At 42.8% G+C, this 20,864-nt stretch overlaps 1 protein-coding gene across 4 annotated transcripts in view; it reads left to right on the top strand.

Annotated features, from left to right (window-relative positions):
- The window catches only part of NAPEPLD (N-acyl phosphatidylethanolamine phospholipase D), a 92,894-nt gene that overhangs the window by 35,464 nt on the left and 36,566 nt on the right, over positions 1–20,864 (top strand). The window contains exons 1-2 of one of the 4 annotated variants that reach the window (XM_052638661.1): positions 2,717–2,830; positions 3,112–3,177. The exons of 1 other annotated variant lie outside the window; for it this stretch is intronic. Coding sequence is in view for 1 of the 3 variants with exons in the window: in XM_052638660.1 (XP_052494620.1) it covers positions 2,440–2,642 (203 nt within the window). In the remaining 2 variants the exon portion in view is untranslated. Of the gene's footprint in view, positions 1–2,346; positions 2,643–2,711; positions 2,831–3,111; positions 3,178–20,864 lie in introns of those variants that run through there. 2 more of the 4 variants (XM_052638660.1, XM_052638662.1) reach the window with 2 other exon arrangements.

The raw sequence follows: 20,864 nt of genomic DNA, 5'->3' as shown, positions 1-20,864 counted from the left end.
TGCGACAAGGTCACTTTCCTTTAGGGGATGATGTGGGTCTGGGTGTGTTGTGTCATGACATGGATATATCAAGCTGATTATCTCACTAGTGCTGACCAGGTGATTCCTTGATTGACTGGTTTAAGATTCCAATTCCGGGAGAGGCTGACATTATTAGTCTCCTTTGTTGATGTGGAGCTAAGCATTAAGTGACTCCATTTTAGGCCTGTTGTCTTATTTTTAACAGTGACAGCTTAAAAGACAAACCATTATATGCCAAATGCCTGACTTTCTAGGGGTCAGCAAAGAGCAAAGGACATATAAAACCCAATTCAGCAGGCCAGGATCTAAAATTAAACCATGAGTGAAATGCAAGAGGCACAGCGTTCATTCTGCTCTGTACTGTGAAGCAGGACAAGGTAGGTTTTGCCTGGAATGATAAAAATTGGTATACTAAACAGCTTTTCACTGTCAAAAAAAATTAAGCTTTAGAAGTGTAGGGGAAGCACACTGACTGAAACCGCCCACCCTGGCCAGGCACCATAGTAGCTATTTGCATGAGTTGTTTTACAACAGGAGGTCCTGGTTAGGAACAGGGAACTAATAAGCCACCACCAACCAGAAGGGTTCGCAAGAGGTCAAAAGGAGACACCATATGTCTGGCCACCTCCCAGAATCCTTCTGTCTGGCATCCATGTTGGCTGAACAAGGCATGCACCACCAGGAAGGACTCTGAGTCAGAATGATTGGCTAAAGACAACCCGTAAATTAATCCCATCACCATAAAACCCGAAAGCAGAGCAGTTCTCCTGGGTTCCCTTACCTTGTTGCTCTCTGCCCGGGTGCCTTCTTCCAATAAAGTTTCTTGCTTTGTCAGCACGTCTCCTCCGACAATTCTTTTCTGAGTGTTAGACAAGAGCCTGCTCTTGGAGCCCTGGGGGCCACCCCCCTTTCTACAACAGAAGTAGAGTAGAAATGGCAACACAATCCATAAAATTTATGTGATATTCCAGAGTTTAGATAGCATAAACATTAATGCAGTGCATGAGCCTAGGCAATATCTTAGTTTAGGGGAAAAAAAGGCTTAAAAGACCTTCTTGGGACAATCACATAACTTGAAAATGGACTGGATGTTAAATACCATCAGGGAATTGTCTTAGATGTAGTACTGGTATTGTGATTCTGAGGCGAATGTTATTTTTTTAGAAGACACAGGCTGAAGTATTTAGGGGTGATTGATTTTGATACCTGCAATTTATTCAAACATCATAACAAAAAGCCATCTCTATTTTCTGTCTATTTGAAAATCATCATAAAGAATTGGGGTGAGGGGAGCAGGGGGCATTTTTCAAAAGTTCCTTAGCTAAGGGCACTGTGAAGACCTCCTGACCTATCAGTAGCTTCAATTTATAATTTGGTTTTGTAGCGCTGTTTCTTTTCCCTGCTGCAGCGAGGAACAACACTGTGACCCAGGAACAAGCAGCTCTTAATCACCCTTAAGTCAATAAGATTCAGCTGTAAGCTCCCCGAGGGGGTAAAAGTCCACACCTGATATAATCTGCTTTACATTCCTACGCTATTACACTTGGCACGTTCACCTTCAAATTGCAAAGTAATTTGTTTTGCATTTTCCCGCAGTTGTATCTGCATTTGGAGGCCCAGGCAGAAGGCATTTCTTTCTGGCCCGTGAGCACCCAAACACTTTAAAAAACAATGAATTGCATCCTGCAACTCAAAAATGAAAACCTGGGAAAAAGCTAAGAATCCTAATCTGGTGGTATTTGGTCATCACCTTAAGTATCTTGCTACCTAAGCTTCCCTGGTGGCTCAGACAAAGCGTCTGCCTGCAATGCGGCAGACCCGCGTTCGATTCCTGGGTCGGGAAGATCCCCTGGAGAAGGAAATGGCAGTTCACTCCAGCATTCTTGCCTGGAAAATCCCATGGACGGAGGAGCCTGATAGGCTACAGTCCATGGGGTCGCAAAGAGTCGGACACGACTGAGCGACTTCACTTTCACTTTCACCGGCCTACTAGGATAGCGCAGGCCAAGAACCGCCACCACGATTCCATTTAATTTTAGCAATTAGGGCGGCTGATCCGAGAGCTGTTCAAGCTATCTGCAAGTTAGCGTCTGGTCTAGGACAGGATAGCCCGCAGGGCTAGTCACAAAGGCTTGTGCGGAGGAGGAGTGGGGCAAGGACAGGGACCGGGCCGGGAGGGGCGTAGCATGCCGCGGCACCTCCTTTACCAACAACACGGCCTCGCTGCCGGGGTCCGGCCATCTTGGTAAAGGCCAGAGCAGCGGCCAGCCCGGGGCTGCCAGGTTCGCTGGCGGGGCTGCCAGATTCGAAGGTCACAATGAGTGAGTGAGCGGGCGACGTGGAGTGGAACCTAGCTCGGCAAGGGCCCCGCGCGGGCTCGGGCCGCCGGGTGGGCTGCGGCGCCTGCTCGGCCCTGGGATGGTGAGGCGGCGAGGGCTGAGGCGCTGCCTGCAGCTGCTGGCGCCCCTGGCGGAGCCGGCGCGGCGGGGCCGGGGGCGGAGGAACTCGGGCGCCGGCCTCCGTCGCCCCTCCCGCTGCGCTGGGGCGCTGGGGCCGGTAGCCGAAGAGCCGCAGCAGCAGCAGAGGCGGCGGCGCGCACGCCTGCCCGCCCGGCGCACCTGGTGAGCCCCTCCCCCGGCCCCGCTCAGTGGCACCGCGCGATTCGGCTCGCTTCCTCTCGGTCTCTGGGAGGAGCGATCCTCCCGCCCCGGCCTGGGGCTGCTTGGCTCTTCGGCGGAGTAGAGCGGGCTGTGGGTGGATTCCTGCTCCCGAGCCCTGCCTCATCTCGGAGATGCTGCACTTGTGAATGGTAGGGCTTCGTTTGAATTTGTGCGGAGCTCGCATCTCTGCGCTGCGTGTTTGAAGAGCCACATAGTTGTTTTTTTTTTCCCTCGCGTTTGGGAGAGTAGCCGTCTCTGGGATTTGTTATATATAGGTCCAAGCTTCTCTGCGGTTCGCGAGGTAGCTTCACCGACTGGAATATATGTGGGTGTCTTTTGGTGTATGTAAATGAGTGGTTAGACGACTTCCTTAGAACAATTTATTTCTGCTTCACCTATCGTACTTATTTCTAAAAATTCGTTCCGACAGGTTTCTCCCCATTTATTTTGAAAGTTAACCACGGAAAGGAAACGAAGAGCTAAAGTTTGGAGCAAGGTACGGCGAGGTGGTAGAAGACGGTGTCTTCTTTTTTTTTGTTTTTGTTTTTTTGACCGTGCTTTCTTGTCTTCTGTTCGGTGGTTTGTTTCTCAAATTGAGTGTTACTGCAGGCATTTCAAAACAGGTATTCAGATAGTCTTCCCCCCCTCCTTTGACTAGAACTCTCTATAATGAGATCAGTACGTTTCTACAGGCTTCTGAGTCTAATGCATCATATCTCTGTTGTACCTGGAAAACTCTAATATGAGAAAAGTTAACCTTTAAAACGTCACTTGATTTTTGGTTTTTCCTTTACTGCAGTTGTTCTGTATATGTTATAATATGACTCACCTGGTTTACTTTGGCTAATTAACATCAAGTGTTTGCTAGTTGATAATTCTGGTTAATGTATTGAGAAAGTGATTCCTGAAATACAGCTCTCTGAAAATTAAGAAATAATTTCCATCTTTGTTGAGAATGAATATCTAGCAGTTCCATTTCTATTTTCGGTTTCATTGGTTTTGATTTAGCCTCAGACATCCATATTGTTTAGGAAGAAGTTATGTAATGTTTAAAAAGAAAAGATTACCAGTTTCCCACAGTAGTCTGATTTTGTTGGAAGAAAATTTCAGTCTGTTAGAGAAGAAATTCAGGTCTTGTTTAAAATTTAAAAGCGATACTGACTTCAAAATGTTTTAAGTTAAGTGAAAATATAGTCACAGTTTTCAGATTTTATTTAATTACATTCTGCAGGTTTTCCTGCTGCAAGAATTTTGTAGTCTCAAAAAGACGGTAATACTTAGTGTATTTCTCATACTCTTATTTTCATTCAGCGTCTCACATTTCATATTGAAAAATTTAATTATGAAATTAATTCAGTTATAACTATATGAAGGACGTTTTAATATAAGCATTCCTTCGTAGGGTTTGGGATTTAGTTATACGTTCTATGATAGAGTCACCTTGTATGAAAAGGGTGTTATGTTAATTTTGAGTATTAGTGAACTTGGGAAATTGGGGCGATTTTTAAGAACATTTTTGTCTGTGTTTGAAAAAGTATTGCTTGTCTTTAATTTGTTGTTTCATTCTGCTTTTTCTTTGTAGTGGTAGACAGCTGTAATTATAGTGAGTTTTTCCATTCCATTCTATTCTTTTTTTCTTTGTAAATTAGAATATGCCTGTAGGTGGTTTGTGTTGATGTGGGCACTTTAGATTGAAATGCATACAGGTAAGAAATGTTTTCATTGAAGTATTACTGGGGAAATGAACTGTGCCCATAATTAATGCGCACACAATTTAGCCTGAAGGCCTGAGGGCATGCATAAAACTGGTATTTAAAGAATCACCCATGTGATTTCCAGTCTAAGTCACATAGTGTACTACTCTAGATGCTAGAATACTGAAGACTTCTACCTTTCTATATTTATAGTGCCTTCCTTGACTTGTCTTTTGAATTTAATAACCATTGATTGTGTATTTAAATATTTTAATTAACAGACTTTGTGACAGATTATGCAAGAACTTATACATCTCAGGGGCAGTATTGTTACGTCAGAGATACAGTCTTTGCCAACTGAGTTGTTTAAATAATGTATTGTTGCAGAAACCAGAAATCGAGAAATCAAGCACCATACTCGGAGAGTTGGAGAACTCAGGTTTATTACGCTGGCGGGCCCAGAGGAGTTAACACTCCTAGCTCTGAGCCCTGAACAAAGAGGTTACAGAGTTTTTATAGACAGACTATAGTGGGCAACGCTAGCTGCTAACAGGCTGGTTTAAACTAAGGGGTTTTGCGCGCACAGGAACAGCAGTCAAGATGGGGAGGGGGATGCCTGACCTTTACACGGACAGGTGTGATTAAGTAGGTTTCCAGGGGCTGTGCAGTTGTAAAAAGCAGGACAAGGGTGAGTGAGATAAGCTCCAGTTCCTAGTATTCCCCACTTTCTGAGACTGCGTGACCTACATGATCCAGACTTTGCAAGGAGCAAGCTGAGTTACAGAGGCAGAAGGAGCAAGAGATTATGTAAAATTTTAACTTTTCCTCTCATTCTCCCCTCTTGATGCTTCTATCATTCACTGTAGAAAGCATCATCTCATGTTTTGGTAGGACATTCAGAGCTCTCCATTGTTTAGGGGGCTGTATTGTGCTATTATCATGTAAATTTATGGATTCAATCCGAGAGGTTATGATCCTGGTAATTGTATTGAGGATACAAGGGCCAAACAAGAGCACCGCAAAGAGCATGAAGAGAGGACCTGTTCAAGGGAGAAGTCACGACCCCCAGCTCCAGATATTGTTTCAGTTACCCCAGGAATTAGCTAGTTTCTCCTTTCTATGATTCATTCCCTTAGCTGTTGGGCCATGTCTCTTTCTGATTGGTTACACGCTGCTTTTAGCAGCGTTTCTCATTCAAGAAGAGGCAATTCCTCCCTTTTTGGCTGTCAGCAGGCCTTGCTCTCTCCTACTTTGTAAAACCACCTCAGCCAGGAAGTCTAGTTGGTCCTGTAATGAAGAGAACAGCAATAATACCAATTAGGGTTAGAGGCCAGGTTTGACAGTGAAAATCCATTGATGTTCTGATAGCTGGAGCCTAAAGCTTCGGCTGTGTGTTGACCAGCCAGCTGCTGGAGTGTGACTGGAGCAAGACTGAAGAATCCTCAAGCTTCTGCCGTGTGTTGACTAGTCAGCTTCTGGAGTGACTGGAGCAGGGCTCAGCGTCCTTCATGGGTAAGGGCTGTTGTCTTTGGAACCAGACCTTGAGGAGGTTTTGTGGGGTCCTGAACTGCTTTCCAGGTGTCTTCATCACAGGAAGTCGCTGCCTTCTTGACTCTGGTGTGGTGGATCCAAGGAATGACACCTATAACTTTGACAGCAGTAGGGGTTGCCAGGACGGCGTGTGAGGGCCTGTCCAAACTGGCTGAAGTGGTTCCTTTACCCAGTCTGTAACCCATACCTCATCTGCTGATAGGGATGAACCCAATTGCCCAAAGGAATGGGTGTCCTTTCTAAGGTTTCTCGGGCAATTTGGTGGAAGACTTTTTTCCTAGGGCCTGGAGGTGTTGGGACATCTCCAGGTCAGCTAGTTGTTGGTGGTCTCCCTTGAGCTTTTCTATCACTGAGGGTGGTCTCCTGTATAAGATCTCAAAGGGAGAATAGGACCTCGGGGTGCATTTACGGAGGGAGATGAGAGTTCACAGAATGATAAGGCAGCTTGTTCTATCATTGTCTGGATGTTGGCCAGAGGATATTCTTGTACTACTTTTTGGAGAAACAAACCTAACAAGAAAGTTAAAGATACATGGGCAAAAGATTAATAGAAGTAGGAAAGCTGCTGGGGGGCTAGCCAGGAGAACCAGGTCCAGACATTGGTTTGTAATGTTAGTGTCTGTCTAGGTATGAGAAGATGCAAGAATTTGGACTCAAAAAAATCTGTACCTGAAAACATCTGACTATCTGAAAGCCTGGTTTTCTGGGGTTTTCCCGGAGCACAGAGTGCCTTATTTTTTGTCTCCACCCTGAACTCCTTTCAAGGGGGGTATTGTAGAGGCAGCTGGCAAGGGCCAACTTCCGGTCAGCAGTGCCCTTTGATAGCCACATATTTGGCCATGTTTTGGGGCATTTCGTGGTCATTGTGTCCCACGGTGCTGGGAAGGCTCATTCCCAGGCCTAACAAAGATTCCGTTGACAGGCCACTCGATGTGTTGTCACTAGACCAGGCCTGGTAAGTAGCGAAAGTCTCTGGACCATACCTGTCTTACTAGCCTCTTGGTCCAGGAAAATGTTTCCTCTTGGTGCTATTTCCCTTATCTAGAGTTACATTATTACAGTTATTGATCTCACATGGAACCGCATACCAGCATTTTATCACAGGCTCAGTCACACATTTGGTAACGCAAGAAATAATCTTCTGAAGCAAGCTACATAGAAAATAATATGGCTAGCAGTTATTAGTAAGAGTACAAGCAAGAATTTAAGTCAAGAACTTTCACTGGGTATACCCTGGTAAGACTCCAGGTCATCTGACTCAGTTAAATGATTATAGCCAAGTGTTATCTCCTGGTTGTACATCATGGAGCATCTGACCTTTATCCAAAGACTGGTTACTGAGATAAGCTTTACAAACAATCTTAGAGTGTCCTTTTTAATAATGTAATTAAACCTTTTAGCAATATAACAAGGAACTATCTCAGAAGTGAGTCTTAGTAAGCACAGACCTTAATTAACAAAACTAGAATATTCAGTGAAACATAATTTTTTCTTTTTTGGAGAACTCATTATGAGGACATTAACACTGTAGCCAGGGAAGGCTTTAACCCATCAGATAAAAATGTCAGGGAGCTGGGAAAAGCCAAGGTTTCCCATCGCCCTGGCTCTTTGATTTTCAGCTGTTGTTTATCCATTTTTAATTTCCTGATTTAGGAGCAGACTGTTGCCAAGTTTTAAGGACATCAGGATAGCAAAAATCTAACTGAGGGCTTATATTTTTTTGTTGAAGCAGAATGAGCTTTGTCTACATGTACCATAACCGTAACTAATGTTCATTTACTTTACCAAAGTAACAGAAAGATTGTAAAAACAAATATAAATCACTTAAAGGCAAAGAAATTAATAATCTGTTATCAAAAGCTGCATTCTAAGAAAACTTTGTTCTCTAAACAGAGAGAAGACCAAATTCCAGTCTGGTACCAGCTTACTGTTAATAACAAAATTTGTTTATCTGCTTAATTTTAGAAAGTCTTTTCCATAAATCTTGAAGAACTAGCAGTATTTTTCTAAAGGCATGAGAGTAAAACCATAGAAGGGATGTTTAAAATCTGATTCTATTGCAATTGACAAAGAAACCTGGTCATAACACTTTAATATGATAACTAGAATTATAATTGACCATATTTTATCAGGGCATATCAGAGCGATATGAATTTCACATAATTTTAGGATATCTATATTAGTAACATCAACCACACAGTATAACCTGAAAATATTTATCATCCCTTTAACAGTACTTCCCATGTGATTTAACATGTCCAGTGAACCAAGGTAGCTTAATAGCTCTTTGGAAAGTCTCAGGGGCCCTCTGAAGCATCCCACAGTTAGCTAAAAGTCAAGTTATTTAGGAAGTTTTGTCAATAAATGTCAAAAGGATTTATAACACTGTCAGGTACGATCATATAAGTTACTGTGAAATAATAGTTATTTACTTAGCCAAAGTTAACAAAAGATTTCAAAGGTAAATATAGAACGGATCAATTAAGAGGTAAACTTAAATCTATAATTAAAAGCAGTTCAACATCTGAAGAAAGTATGTCCTCTTAATAGAGAGAAAGGCCGAATTTAAGTTTTTGCACCAGCCAGCTTTAAACTCATTTATGTAAACTTAATTAAATTTATTTTAAACTTAGTCCTACCCATGCACAAAACATTTTTTCAGGGTCCACCTTTCACATACTTTTTAACCACTTTCTGTAACAGCCACCTGTAAGTCAGATCTGCTTTCTTTTCCCTTTATAAAATGTAATTTTTTTGTATCTTCTTTATTAAAAACATACATCCTACTTCTTCCTTATTAGATTAGAAAACAAACATTAATACTAGATATTTAATGATGAATATTACCCAGTTTATGTGACTCTGAAATTTAGATTAATTTTTCTTACATTTAGAATTGTTTGATTTGTAAGCACTTACTTTTCTTTAGGCCAATTAAATTAGAACTCATTTACAACTTCAACAATATTAGAAAAAAAACAAAAGACATACACTGAGACTACATAAATACAGACAGACAGTCAGAGATCTTATAGTTTTCTGTTTGAGATTTAAAATATCTCTTTGACCCCCTTTTTTCCTTGCCTGAGGTTCTAATTTGCCAAAGGCTGAGGTCTCAGGCAAAGTTGGCTGTGTATTTCAAGGACATGGAAAGGGTTAACTTCAAGCTTTTCCCTAAGGAAGCCTTTTAACAAGCTAGTTGTTTTTAATTTCAAATGCAAAAAAATTGGTTTTGCAGTTTCCAAAAAGAAAAATTTCTCTCGCTCCATTCAGTCAGCAATCATGCACTCACAATCATTCAGAGGCTATCACAATGCCTCCCTTCTGAGTCCCCAGGTTTCCTTAACTGTTGCTTCCTTCCTGGGAGCTCCAAGGAGATTATCAGTCACAATGCCTCCCTTCTCCTGAGTCCCCAGGGTTCCTTAACTGTTGCTCCCTTCCTGGGAACTCCAAGATTATCAGTCACAGTGCCTCCATTCTCCATTTCCATTTCTCCCTATCTGATGTTTCCTTCCTGGGAGCTCCAAGGAGGTGATCAGTCTCCTCTTCTAGCCGTTGGGGTAGGAACTGACTGGGGCCTGGCCCCGGGACGTTACCTGATCCTGTGGCCATTCCTGGTGAGTTGGTCCATCCCTCCAATGAGTCCATTTGGGGCTCGGCCATCTGGAGAGTCGGGACACCAGTCCGAAAGAGAACCCGGAATACCATCAGGTGGCATGCATCCTCCTTCATCTTGGGGTTCCTTCGCTCCAGCCCAGCCAAGCCACCAGTCTGGTGGCTCAAGGGGTCAGCATGGTTGGAATCTTGCTGGGGCCTCCAGAAATGTTGCAGAAACCAGTAATCAAGAAACCAAGCACCACACTTAGAGTTGGAGAACTCAGGTTTATTATGCTGGCGGGCCCAGAGGAGTTAACATTACAAGCTCTGACCCCTGAACAAAGGGGTTACAGAGTTTTTATAGACTAGAGTGGGCAACACTAGCTGCTAACAGGCTGGTTTAAACTAGGGTTTTGCGCTCACGTGGGAACAGCAGTCAAGATGGAGAGGGGATGCCTGACCTATGCACGGACAGGCATGAATAAACAGGTTTGCAGGAGCTGGGCAATTGCAAAGAGCAGGACAGGGGTGAGTGAGATCAGCTCCAGTTCCTAGTATTGTAAGTCCCCACTTTCTGAGACTGTGTGACCTACATGATCCAGACTTTGCAAGGAGCAAGCTGTGTTACAGAGGCAGAAGAAGCAGGAGGTTACATAAAATTTTAACTTTTCCTCTTCAGTATTATAACTTCATAATTTACAAAAACTCTTTCAAGTATTTTTTTTTAATATATTTACATTTAGTTTGGTTTTAGAGACTTACAGTACATGAAATTATTAATGCCCTTCCACAGATGAGGAGAACAGGAAACCAAGAGCCCGGGAGGTTTTAGTGATTTACCCGAGGTTCCTTAGCCCAGTAGCCCTGGCCTTAGGCTCAGTATGTGTATACACTGCTGCTGCTTTTTAGAAAGGGGTACCAGTAGAAGCCAAGGTAAGAGTGGTTTGGATCAGCAAGCTTTGGTCAGCATCACAGCCATAAGTTGTACCCTTAAAATGGTAGTACCGTTGGCTACTGGGGCACAGGACAGGCATCTAGATGGATCAGCATAAATTCAAAAGTGATTGAAAATCAACTCAGTACAAGCCTGCTACCTGGAACAATTCATCTTTCCCCTCTGAGGCAGCAGATTTTCCTATTTATTTAATCTGGGGGCTTTACCAGATTAAGAGACAGTGACATACTGTTCGAACAGCATATGCCTGTAGAGTTCTGTGCTTGTTTGTAATCTCTCTCAGCTATAAGAATGAAATTGTCAGAATACACACCAAGCTTTCTCATTATTCCAGCACCGCTTATAATGGGGAGATGCTTGTTTTGCTTACAAAAGACCCTGATGCTGGAAATACTAGACAACAGCAGTAATTAGTTTTGAAAATTGTTTTCTGTATTTGAAGATCATTCAGATTACAAAGGTGTTTGTTTTCAAATTACTTTGTTCATTCTCTAGGCTTGTTTAGAGAGTTCATGAAAAGTACTGCTCTGTATATTGTGCTATTGTATGGCTGAAGTAACTAATAGCAAAGAGTTTCTGAGCTCAGAGTTCTATTTAAAACTTGAGGCAAGTTTATCTGTTTATGAGTTAAACTATGTGAAATATCCCCCATGAGTGAAGTGAAATGTGTTACTTATCTCCCCATGCTGACCACAAGCTATGTTGGTTCTAAGTGTTTCTGAGCATAATTCTGATGAGAATATGGCTAATCAGCTGTTCAGCCTCTTTCACCAGCCAGCCCTGGACCCTTGGAGTGTCATGTAACTCTGGCCTAACTTGTTTCTCCTGTAAAAGAAAGAGGTCACAAAGGAATGACTTGGGTCATGGAATGTTCAAGTTACAAAGGAGCTAAGTATATGGCTGAGTCTAGCCACTTTTACAAACCTGGATCCTTGGAGTGCCACGTAACTCTCTGGCCTAACTTGTTTCTCCTGTAAAAGAAAGAGGTCACAAAGGGATGACTTGGGTCATGGAGTGTTCAAGTTACAAAGGACCTAAGTATATGGCTGGGTCTAACCTCTTTTAACTTACAGATTTCCTGTTTCTACCCCAGAAAGTTTTAAGCCTCTTATGATACTATGGAACTGAAACATCAAAATCAAACTTTTCCACCATTTCGCAGAGATGATGTATAGCCCTCCCTGACTTATGATGGGGTGGTTGTTGTTGATGTAGTCACTAAGTTGTGTCTGACTCTTGTGACTCCATGGACTGTAGCCCATCAGGCTCCTCTGTCCATGATGAGGTTACATTCTCATAAACATAAGTTGAAAATATCATCATTTGAAAATCCATTTACTACGCTTGTTGAACATGATAGCTAAGCTTCAGTTCAGTTCAGTTGCTCAGTCGTGTCCGACTCTTTGCGACCCCATGAATCGCAGCACTCCAGGCCTCCCTGTTCATCACCATCTCCCGGAGTTCACTCAGACTCATGTCCATTGAGTCCGTGATACCATCCAGCCATCTCATCCTCAGTTGTCCCTTTCTCGTACTGCCCCCAATCCCTCCCAGCATCAGAGTCTTTTCCAATGAGTCAACTCTTTGCATGAGGTGGCCAAAGTACTGGAGTTTCAGCTTTAGCATCATTCCCTCCAAAGAAATCCCAGGGTTGATCTTCAGAATGGACTGGTTGGATCTCCTTGCAGTCCAAGGGACTCTCAAGAGTCTTCTCTAACACCACAGTTCAAAAGCATCAATTCTTTGGCACTCAGCCTTCTTCACAGTCCAACTCTCACATCCATACATGACCACAGGAAAAACCATAGCCTTGACTAGACAGACCTTAGGTGGCAAACTAATGTCCCTGCTTTTGAATATGCTATCTAGGTTGGTCATAACTTTTCTTCCAAGGAGTAAGCGTCTTTTAATTTCATGGCTGCAGTCACCATCTGCAGTGATTTTGGAGCCCAAGAAAATAAAGTCTGACACTGTTTCCACTGTTTCCCCATCTATTTCCCATGAAGTGATGGGACCAGATGCCATGATCTTCGTTTTCTGAATGTTGAGCTTTAAGCCAGCTTCTTCGCTCTCCTCTTTCACTTTCATCAAGAGGCTTTATAGTTCCTTTTCACTTTCTGCCATAAGGGTGGTGTCATCTGCATATCTGAGGTTATTGATATTTCTCCCGGCAATCTTGATTCCAGCTTGTGTTTCTTCCAGCCCAGCGTTTCTCATGATGTACTGTGCATAGAAGTTAAATAAACAGGGTGACAAGATACAGCCTTGATGTACACCTTTTCCTACTTGGAACCAGTCTGTTGTTCCATGTCCAGTTCTAACTGTTGCTTCCTGACCTGCATACAGGTTTCTCAAGAGGCAGGTCAGGTGGTCTGGTATTCCCATCTCTTTCAGAATTTTCCACAGTTTCTTGTGATCCACACAGTCAAAGGCTTTGGCATAGTCAATAAAGCAGAAGTAGATGTTTTTCTGGAACTCTCTTCCTTTTTCCATGATCCAGTGGATGTTGGCAATTTGATCTCTGGTTCCTCTGCCTTTTCTAAAACCAGCTTGAACATCAGGGAGTTCACGGTTCACGTATTGCTGAAGCCTGGCTTGGAGAATTTTGAGCATTACTAGCCTGTGAGATGAGTGCAATTGTGCGGTAGTTTAAGCATTCTTTGGCATTGCCTTTCTTTGGAATTGGAATGAAAACTGACTTTTCCAGTCCTGTGGCCACTGCTGAGTTTTCCAAATTTGTTGGCATATTGAGTGCAGCACTTTCACAGCATCATCTTTCAGGATTTGAAATAGCTCCACTGGAATTCCATCACCTCCACTAGCTTTGTTCGTAGTGATGCTTTCTAGGGACCACTTGACTTCACATTCCAGGATGTCTGGCTCTAAGCTTAGCTGTCTATAAGCGTGCTCTGAACACTTAACATTGGGCTTCCCTGGTGGCTCAGATGGTAAAGAATTTGCCTGCAATGCAGGAAATGTGGGTTCGATCCCTGGGTCAGGAAGATCCTCTGTAGTAGGGAATGTCAACCCACTCCAATATCCTTGCGTGAAGAATTCCATGGACAGAGGAACCTGATGGGCTACATTCTATCAGGTCACAGAGGTGGACGTGACTGAATGACTTTCGAGCACTTACATTAGCCCACAGTTAGACAAAGTCATCTGCCGCAAAGCTTATTCTATAATAGATTGTTGTATATCTTATATAATTTATTGAATACTAGTGAAAGTGAGGCCTGGCGTGCTGCGATTCATGGGGTCGCAAAGAGTCGGACACGACTGAGCGATTGAACTGAACTGAGTGAAAGTGAAAAATAGAATGGTTGTAAGGATATGGGTCATTTACCATGGTGATTGCTAGCCAGCGACCCCAGTTATCCTTTGGGAACTGTGGCTTGCTGCTGTCCATCAAGGCAAGAGGATCTTTTGGTCCACGTGTTACTAGCCCAGGAAAAGATCAAAATTCACCATTGGAAGTAGGATTTCTAAATGCATCATAAAATCATAAGTTGGATTACTGTAGGTTGGGCTTCCCTGATGGCTCACTGGGTGAAGAACCGACCTGTAATGCAGGAGAAACAGGAGAAGTGGGTTTGGTCTCTGGGTTGGAAGGATCCCCTCGATGAGGGCATGGCATCCCACCCCGGTGTTCTTGCCTGGGAAATCCGTGGACAGAGGAGTCTGGTGGGCTGCAGTCCCTGGGGTCGCAGAGTCCAACGTGACTGAGCACAGAGCATACTCGCACACACAAGTTGGGAACTATTTGTACTTTAAAACTGTTGTTTGAATTTTGATTCCTTTTTCATTCTTTCCTCATATAGTGTCTCAGTTTTTTATATATGTATGAAATATCTGTTGTATATAAACGTGTGTGTGCCTGTCAGAGCCCATTTTTGGACTGGGTGAATGGTAATCCTGGTGAACTTATTGAATATCACCACAGTGAAGAATTTGACATACACTTGTGATGTTCTCAGCAACATTTTCTTGGTTAAGCATGATCATATTGAGCTTTGTAATTTCTTTTTTGCTTAGCTGCCCAAATATCTTACAATCATACTTTATAATAATGGTGGTGATTTAGTCACTCAGTCGTGTCTGACTCTTTGTGACCCCGTAGAGTGTAGTCCTCCAAGCCTCTCTGTGCATGGGATTCCCCAGGCAAGAAATACTGGAGTGGGTTGCCATTTCCTTCTCCAGAGGATCTTCCTGACAGAGGGATTGAGCCCACGTCTCCTGTACTGCAGGCATATTCTTTACTGCTGAGCCACCAGGGAATTAACCTTTTTAATAATGCTCATCTCCAATTTCATATAAACTGTCCACGTTCTAATACATTTTGTTGAAGACATAACTATGCGTGTATATGGTACCCTGAGGCCACAGAGTGATCAGTCTTCAGATTATCCCAGGACTGATGGAGTTCCCAGTATATAGGACTTCCAGTGCTAAAACCGGGAAAGCCCTGGGGTATTGATCCTCTTACCTGAAAGTGTCTCTTCTTGGGATTTAATTAAAAATTCTTCAAGTTGGAAGGATAAAATGCCAGGTAGTTATATACTAGATGAACTCAAAGACATATTTTCAAGGTAAGGAAAATATCTTCAAGGCCTCATATATATTTTCTGTTTATATGACTGAAATATAGGATTAATTTATTCTTTTCCATGTAACTTTAAACAAAAATAATCTAGCAGTTAAATGAAACAGATACATCATTTAAAATCTCCATGTAAAATTAAAAGGGCAGTTATAAGAGAATTGGTATTTATTGTCTACTAAGTGCACTCATCTCACATGCTAGTAAAGTAATGCTCAAAATTCTTCAAGCCAGGCTTCAGCAATACGTGAACCATGAACTTCCTGATGTTCAAGCTGGTTTTAGAAAAGGCAGAGGAACCAGATCAAATTGCCAACATCCTCTGGATCATGGAAAAAGGAAGAGAGTTCAGAAAAACATCTACTTCTGCTTTATTGACTATGCCAAAGCCTTTGACTGTGTGGATCACAGGAAACTGTGGAAAATTCTGAAAGAGATAGGAATACCAGACCACCTGACCTGCCTCTTGAGAAACCTGTATGCAGGTCAGGAAGCAACAGTTAGAACTGGACATGGAACAACAGACTGGTTCCAAGTAGGAAAAGGTGTACATCAAGGCTGTATCTTGTCACCCTGCTCATTTAACTTCTATGCACAGTACATCATGAGAAACGCTGGGCTGGAAGAAGCACAAGCTGGAATCAAGATTGCTGGGAGAAATATCAATAACCTCAGATATGCAGATGACACCACCCTTATGGCAGAAAGTGAAGAGGAACTAAAAAGCCTCTTGATGAAAGTGAAAGAGGAGAGTGAAAAAGGTGGCTTAAAACTCAACATTCAGAAAACGAAGATCATGGCATCTGGTCCCATCACTTCATGGGAAATAGATGGGGAAACAGTGTCAGACTTTATTTTCTTGGGCTCCAAAATCACTGCAGATGGTGACTGCAGCCATGAAATTAAAAGACGCTTACTCCTTGGAAGAAAAGTTATGACCAACCTAGATAGCATATTCAAAAGCAGGGACATTAGTTTGCCGCCTAAGGTCTGTCTAGTCAAGGCTATGGTTTTTCCAGTAGTCATGTATGGATGTGAAAGTTGGACTGTGAAGAAGGCTGAGCGCCAAAGAATTGATGCTTTTGAACTGTGGTGTTAGAGAAGACTCTTGAGAGTCCCTTAGGCTGCAAGGAGATCCAACCAGTCCATTCTGAAGGAGATCAACCCTGGAATTTCTTTGGAAGGAACGATGCTAAAGCTGAAACTCCAGTACTTTGGCCACCTCACGCGAAGAGTTGACTCATTGGAAAAGACTTTGATGCTGGGAAGGATTGGGGGCAGGAGGAGAAGGGGACGACAGAGGATGAGATGGCTGGATGGCATCACTGACTCGATGGACGTGAATCTGCGTGAACTCTGGGAGTTGGTGATGGACAGGGAGGCCTGGTATGCTGCGATTCATGGGGTCGCAACGAGTTGGACACGACTGAGCAACTGAACTGTACTGAAGTGCTTTTTACTTTGGGGTCTGAGAAACATTGTTGAAAGCAAGAAAGGCTAGCCTTGTTTGTGAGACTATCCTGTTGGCTGTGTGCTGCTAACTTTAGAATCTAGATATCTGTTTAAGACAGTTTTTGGATTTTTCTTACATATTCAACATGATTAGTGGAAAGAGCATGGATTATGGAGTCTTATCAACTTGGGTTAGATTTCCAGGTCCAACTGTTACCAGCTTTTTGACTTTGTGCAAACTATTAAATTCTGTGAACCTCTGGTGTGTCCCCTGTGACATGAAGAGAATATCTATTTGGTGAGAATGTGAGGATTAAACTAGGTAATGGATGTGTATAAATTGTCTGACACATAGTGCTCGATAAATGACATACTTAGAGCAATCATTGTGCCTCTCTGTGGACCCATGTTTGGATTAGGATCTGTTTTTGGATACTTACCTTACATGTTTTTATAGCTTCCCTAAATTTCCAAGTTAAGATCATTGTGTCAGTCAGGCTTAGTTTTGGGAGGTCCAGAGTTGCAAGGCCCAGGCTGCTACATGGCCTCTGTCTGAAGTCCTGGCTCTCTGTGCCATTCACAGTGAGTTGGCATCATACTCATGGCTCAAGATGGCTTGAGGCAGCAGGATCCAGGGAGACTCGAGAATGCTTCCCTTCCCCTTAAGGAGACTCCCGGAGGCACCCTGTGAGACTTCTGCTTCTGTCACATCCGCTAAAGTGTCATCAGTGTGGCTGGAAGGTGTGGAAAGGTAGTCATTAACTGGGGCGTCAGTCAGCTCACTTGTGTCCGACTCTTTGCGACCTCATGGGCTTCAGCACACCAGGCTTCCCTGTCCATCACTGTTGCCCTGATGGGCCAGGAGCGAGCGAGGAGAATGAAGAAAGAACATGAAATCTGGTGCAGTGGGTCAGGGGACCTGCAGACTCTACTGGACTGAGGTGCAGAGTCCACTCTGAATACACATTTATTCCTAATTGCAGACTACAAGATTTTTCTCAGATCTTATCTTTTTTTTCTTTTCATATGAATTTTTATTTTTTGTTTTAATATAAATTTATTTTAATTGGAGGCTAATTACAATATTATAGTGGTTTTGCCATACATGACAGATCTTATCTTTCTCAAGACACATGCTGTGTTAATCACGTACTCCTGAATGTCATATACTACACTGCCATAGTCCAGACCTCCTTGTGTTCACCTCAGGCCGTTCCCTTCTGGGCTAGTCTCGGGAACAACTAGCAAGTGTGTAGGCAGAGTTCATGCCTGGCACCGACCCGATGTTCCAAGGTCCATGCTTTTATGATCCCAGTCATACTCCCTTCTGGTTCTGGCCTTGAGGTTTGTGACAAGGAGATTAGTCTTAAAAACATGAAAGGTAATCATTAACATAATTTCTTAATATATGCTGTTTTTCCAGGTGCTGTTTCTGTGGAATTTCTCAAGGCTGTGAAAGTACATTATTAGGAATTCCCACTACACATCACCAACTCCTGGAGCTTGCTCAAACTCATGCTCATCGACTTGGTGATGCCATCCAGCCATCTCATTCTCTGTCGTCCCCTTCTCCTCCTGCCCTCAATCTTTTCCAGCATCAGGGTGTTTTCCGATGAGTCAGTTCTTGTCAGGTGGCCAGAGTATTGGAGCTTCAGCATCAGTCCTTCCAGTGAATATTCAGGACTGATTTCCTTTAGGATGGACTGGTTGGATCTCCTTGCAGTCCAGGGGACTCTTCAAGAGTCTTCTCCAATACCACAGTTCAAAAGCATCAGTTCTTTGGCGCTCAGCTTTCTTTACAGTCCAACTCTCACATCCATACATGACTACTGGAAAAACCATAGCTTTGACTAGATGAACCTTTGTTGGCAAAGTAATGTCTCTGCTTTTTAATATGCTGTTTAGGTTGGTCATAGCTTTTCTTCAAGGAACAAGCGTCTTTTAATTTCATGGCTGCAGTCACCATCTGCAGTGATTTTGGAGCCCAAAAAAGTTTGTCACTGTTTCCATTGTTTCCCCATATATTTCCCATGAAGTGATGGGACCAGATGCCATGATCTTCATTTTTTTGAATGTTGAGTGTTAAGCCAGCTTTTTCACTCTCCTCTTTCACTTTAATCAAGAGGCTCGTTAGTTCTTCCTCTCAGCTGGGGCATAGCTACCCTAAGTATAACTGGCATTCTGTTACTGAAGAGAAGATGGGGACTAGATTTTATGGTAGGCATCTCCTGGTCTCTACCTCTTTGTCACCACTTTACCACCGCAGAATTCAGCTACTTAAGTATTCTTTGAAAAAGACTTCAATTTTTATCTCCATAATTAGTATTCTTAATGGGAATGCCCCTTGTTGAGTTTTGTTTCATTGTTCTTTGGTTACTTTTGCTTCTCCTGTAATTTGATTCCCACCAGATTCTCTGAGAAAAATTAAGTCTGTCCCAGTGAAGAGTAATTATGATTTAGGCTCCTGTTCATTTATTCCTTCAATAAATATTTATTGAGCACTCATCATTCATAGGCTGCTGTGGGTTATTATAGACAATGTTCATTATCACTAAGTGTGTTTCCCTTTTTTTTTGTTTGTTTATTTGGCTTCTTGGGTTCACAGAGTTGAATTTGTGACTCAGCTGGGTTGAGTACAAGTCTGTGACCTGTCAACCCTTGTCCCTGGCAGTGTAGTCTTCCCAGTCCTAGTACTGGGTAGCCATCTTGAGGTTAGGCCACCTTGCTAACTTGGAGTGCAAGACTTTGGAGGAAGAATAGGCTTGTTGTTGGCAACTGCTATGCTAGCATAAATTCAAGGGTGCCAAAGGGTTTTCTTTGAGCTGGAGAACGCAAATGCTTGCACTAGCTTTGCATAAATTGCTTATTGAAGGTAGTGGTTCTCACCCTGCCTGCATGTCAGAATCGCCCATATAACTTTTAAAAATTGCGTCGGGAACACCTACCTGACATTTTGATTCAGGAGCCTCCCGTATAGTTTAAAAAGCTCCACAGGTAATTCTGATGTGCAGCCAGCACTGAGAATCACAAGTTTGAGGATTTGTACCCAGCTGGCTTGGAAATACTCTAGGGAGGAGTCCCACTTTGCTCTTTATCAGTCGTCAGTCATACAAGCAGAGCCCTCCTTGATAACCTGTTTTGACCATCAGAAGGGGAATGTGGGAGAGCTCAGAGATTTAGTACCTGGATAGGACACGTGAGACAGTGAAGTGTTTAGAGGACAGTTAACTAGAGCTGGCCTTGCTTGCCTGTTTTGCCTGTACCTATTGTGAAATATTTTTTTTGAGCTAGAGAACCTCAGTAACTGGGGCTCAAGCTCTGGGGAGAGTGCAAGTTGTGGATGTGGCTGCTATTAATATTGTGAGTTTACTTATTTTTGTTCTCTAGGGACAATAAGGGGAGATGAAGGGGGCCGGGATTGTTATTTTCAGAACCAAACACTGCCAAAGTTTGTGAGAGCCTCCTGGTGAATCTGGAGGAGTAGGTGGGGCCGCATGGAGCTGTGGGATTACATAAGAGTCTGTGGAGAATCGTGGTTTCATATTTTTTCATATTCTAGGAAGACCGGGGCTTCTCTTTCTCAAATAGAAGAACAAAAACAGTCCAGAGTTTATTCCTTTCATGTTTGTTCATACCACTGCCTTCAGCCCCCTCCTTATTAGTGCAGAAATGTCAAAATGGAATTCAAAGTGGAATTTTTTCCTGTAACCCTTATGACTGAAATAGTGTTTAGCATGTAGTAAAACAGTGGCTTAGTTATTGAGGACTTGTGTTCCAGACACAGGGCTGAAGGATTATGTACCTTTTGTCCAATAATCCAATGAATAGGCATCAAACAGGGAAACTAGGCTTAGAAAACATGACCAGGGTGCCAAGTTGAGAAGTATTTATTTTTAAAATGTTTTAAATCTCCTGTGCGTCTTTTCCTGATAATGTGGTTTTTCCTGATAAATGATTTAAAATGTACATTATGTTCTTTTTTTTAATAATATTTGTATAATTTACTACATCCTAGTATTCTTAAATACTGAATTAACTCAGGAATCTCAAAATACTTTCGAGCCTCAAGGTTCTATTAGGGTTGTCTGAAGGCCTTTACTCTGAGCCTGTTAGGCTGACAGGAGATCGGCTGACCAGGGTCTGACTCCAGTACTGCCTGGGCCTCGCTTCCTTGTAAAAGCCCCCACTGTTGGTTTGGTTTTTGTCATTTACCTTTTTCTCACAAAGGATCAGCAAGAGTGACACTCAGGACAGAATGATGTCTTCCATTCTGCCATGTTCAATGAATCATGTAACCCTTCTAGTGACTTGCTTGCTTCCCGTCACCCTCTATC

This window comes from Budorcas taxicolor, chromosome 4, assembly GCF_023091745.1.
Source record: "Budorcas taxicolor isolate Tak-1 chromosome 4, Takin1.1, whole genome shotgun sequence".
NCBI lineage: Eukaryota > Metazoa > Chordata > Mammalia > Artiodactyla > Bovidae > Budorcas > Budorcas taxicolor.
Note: the sequence above shows the minus strand (reverse complement) of the source record. Positions and strands in the feature narration are given on the sequence as shown.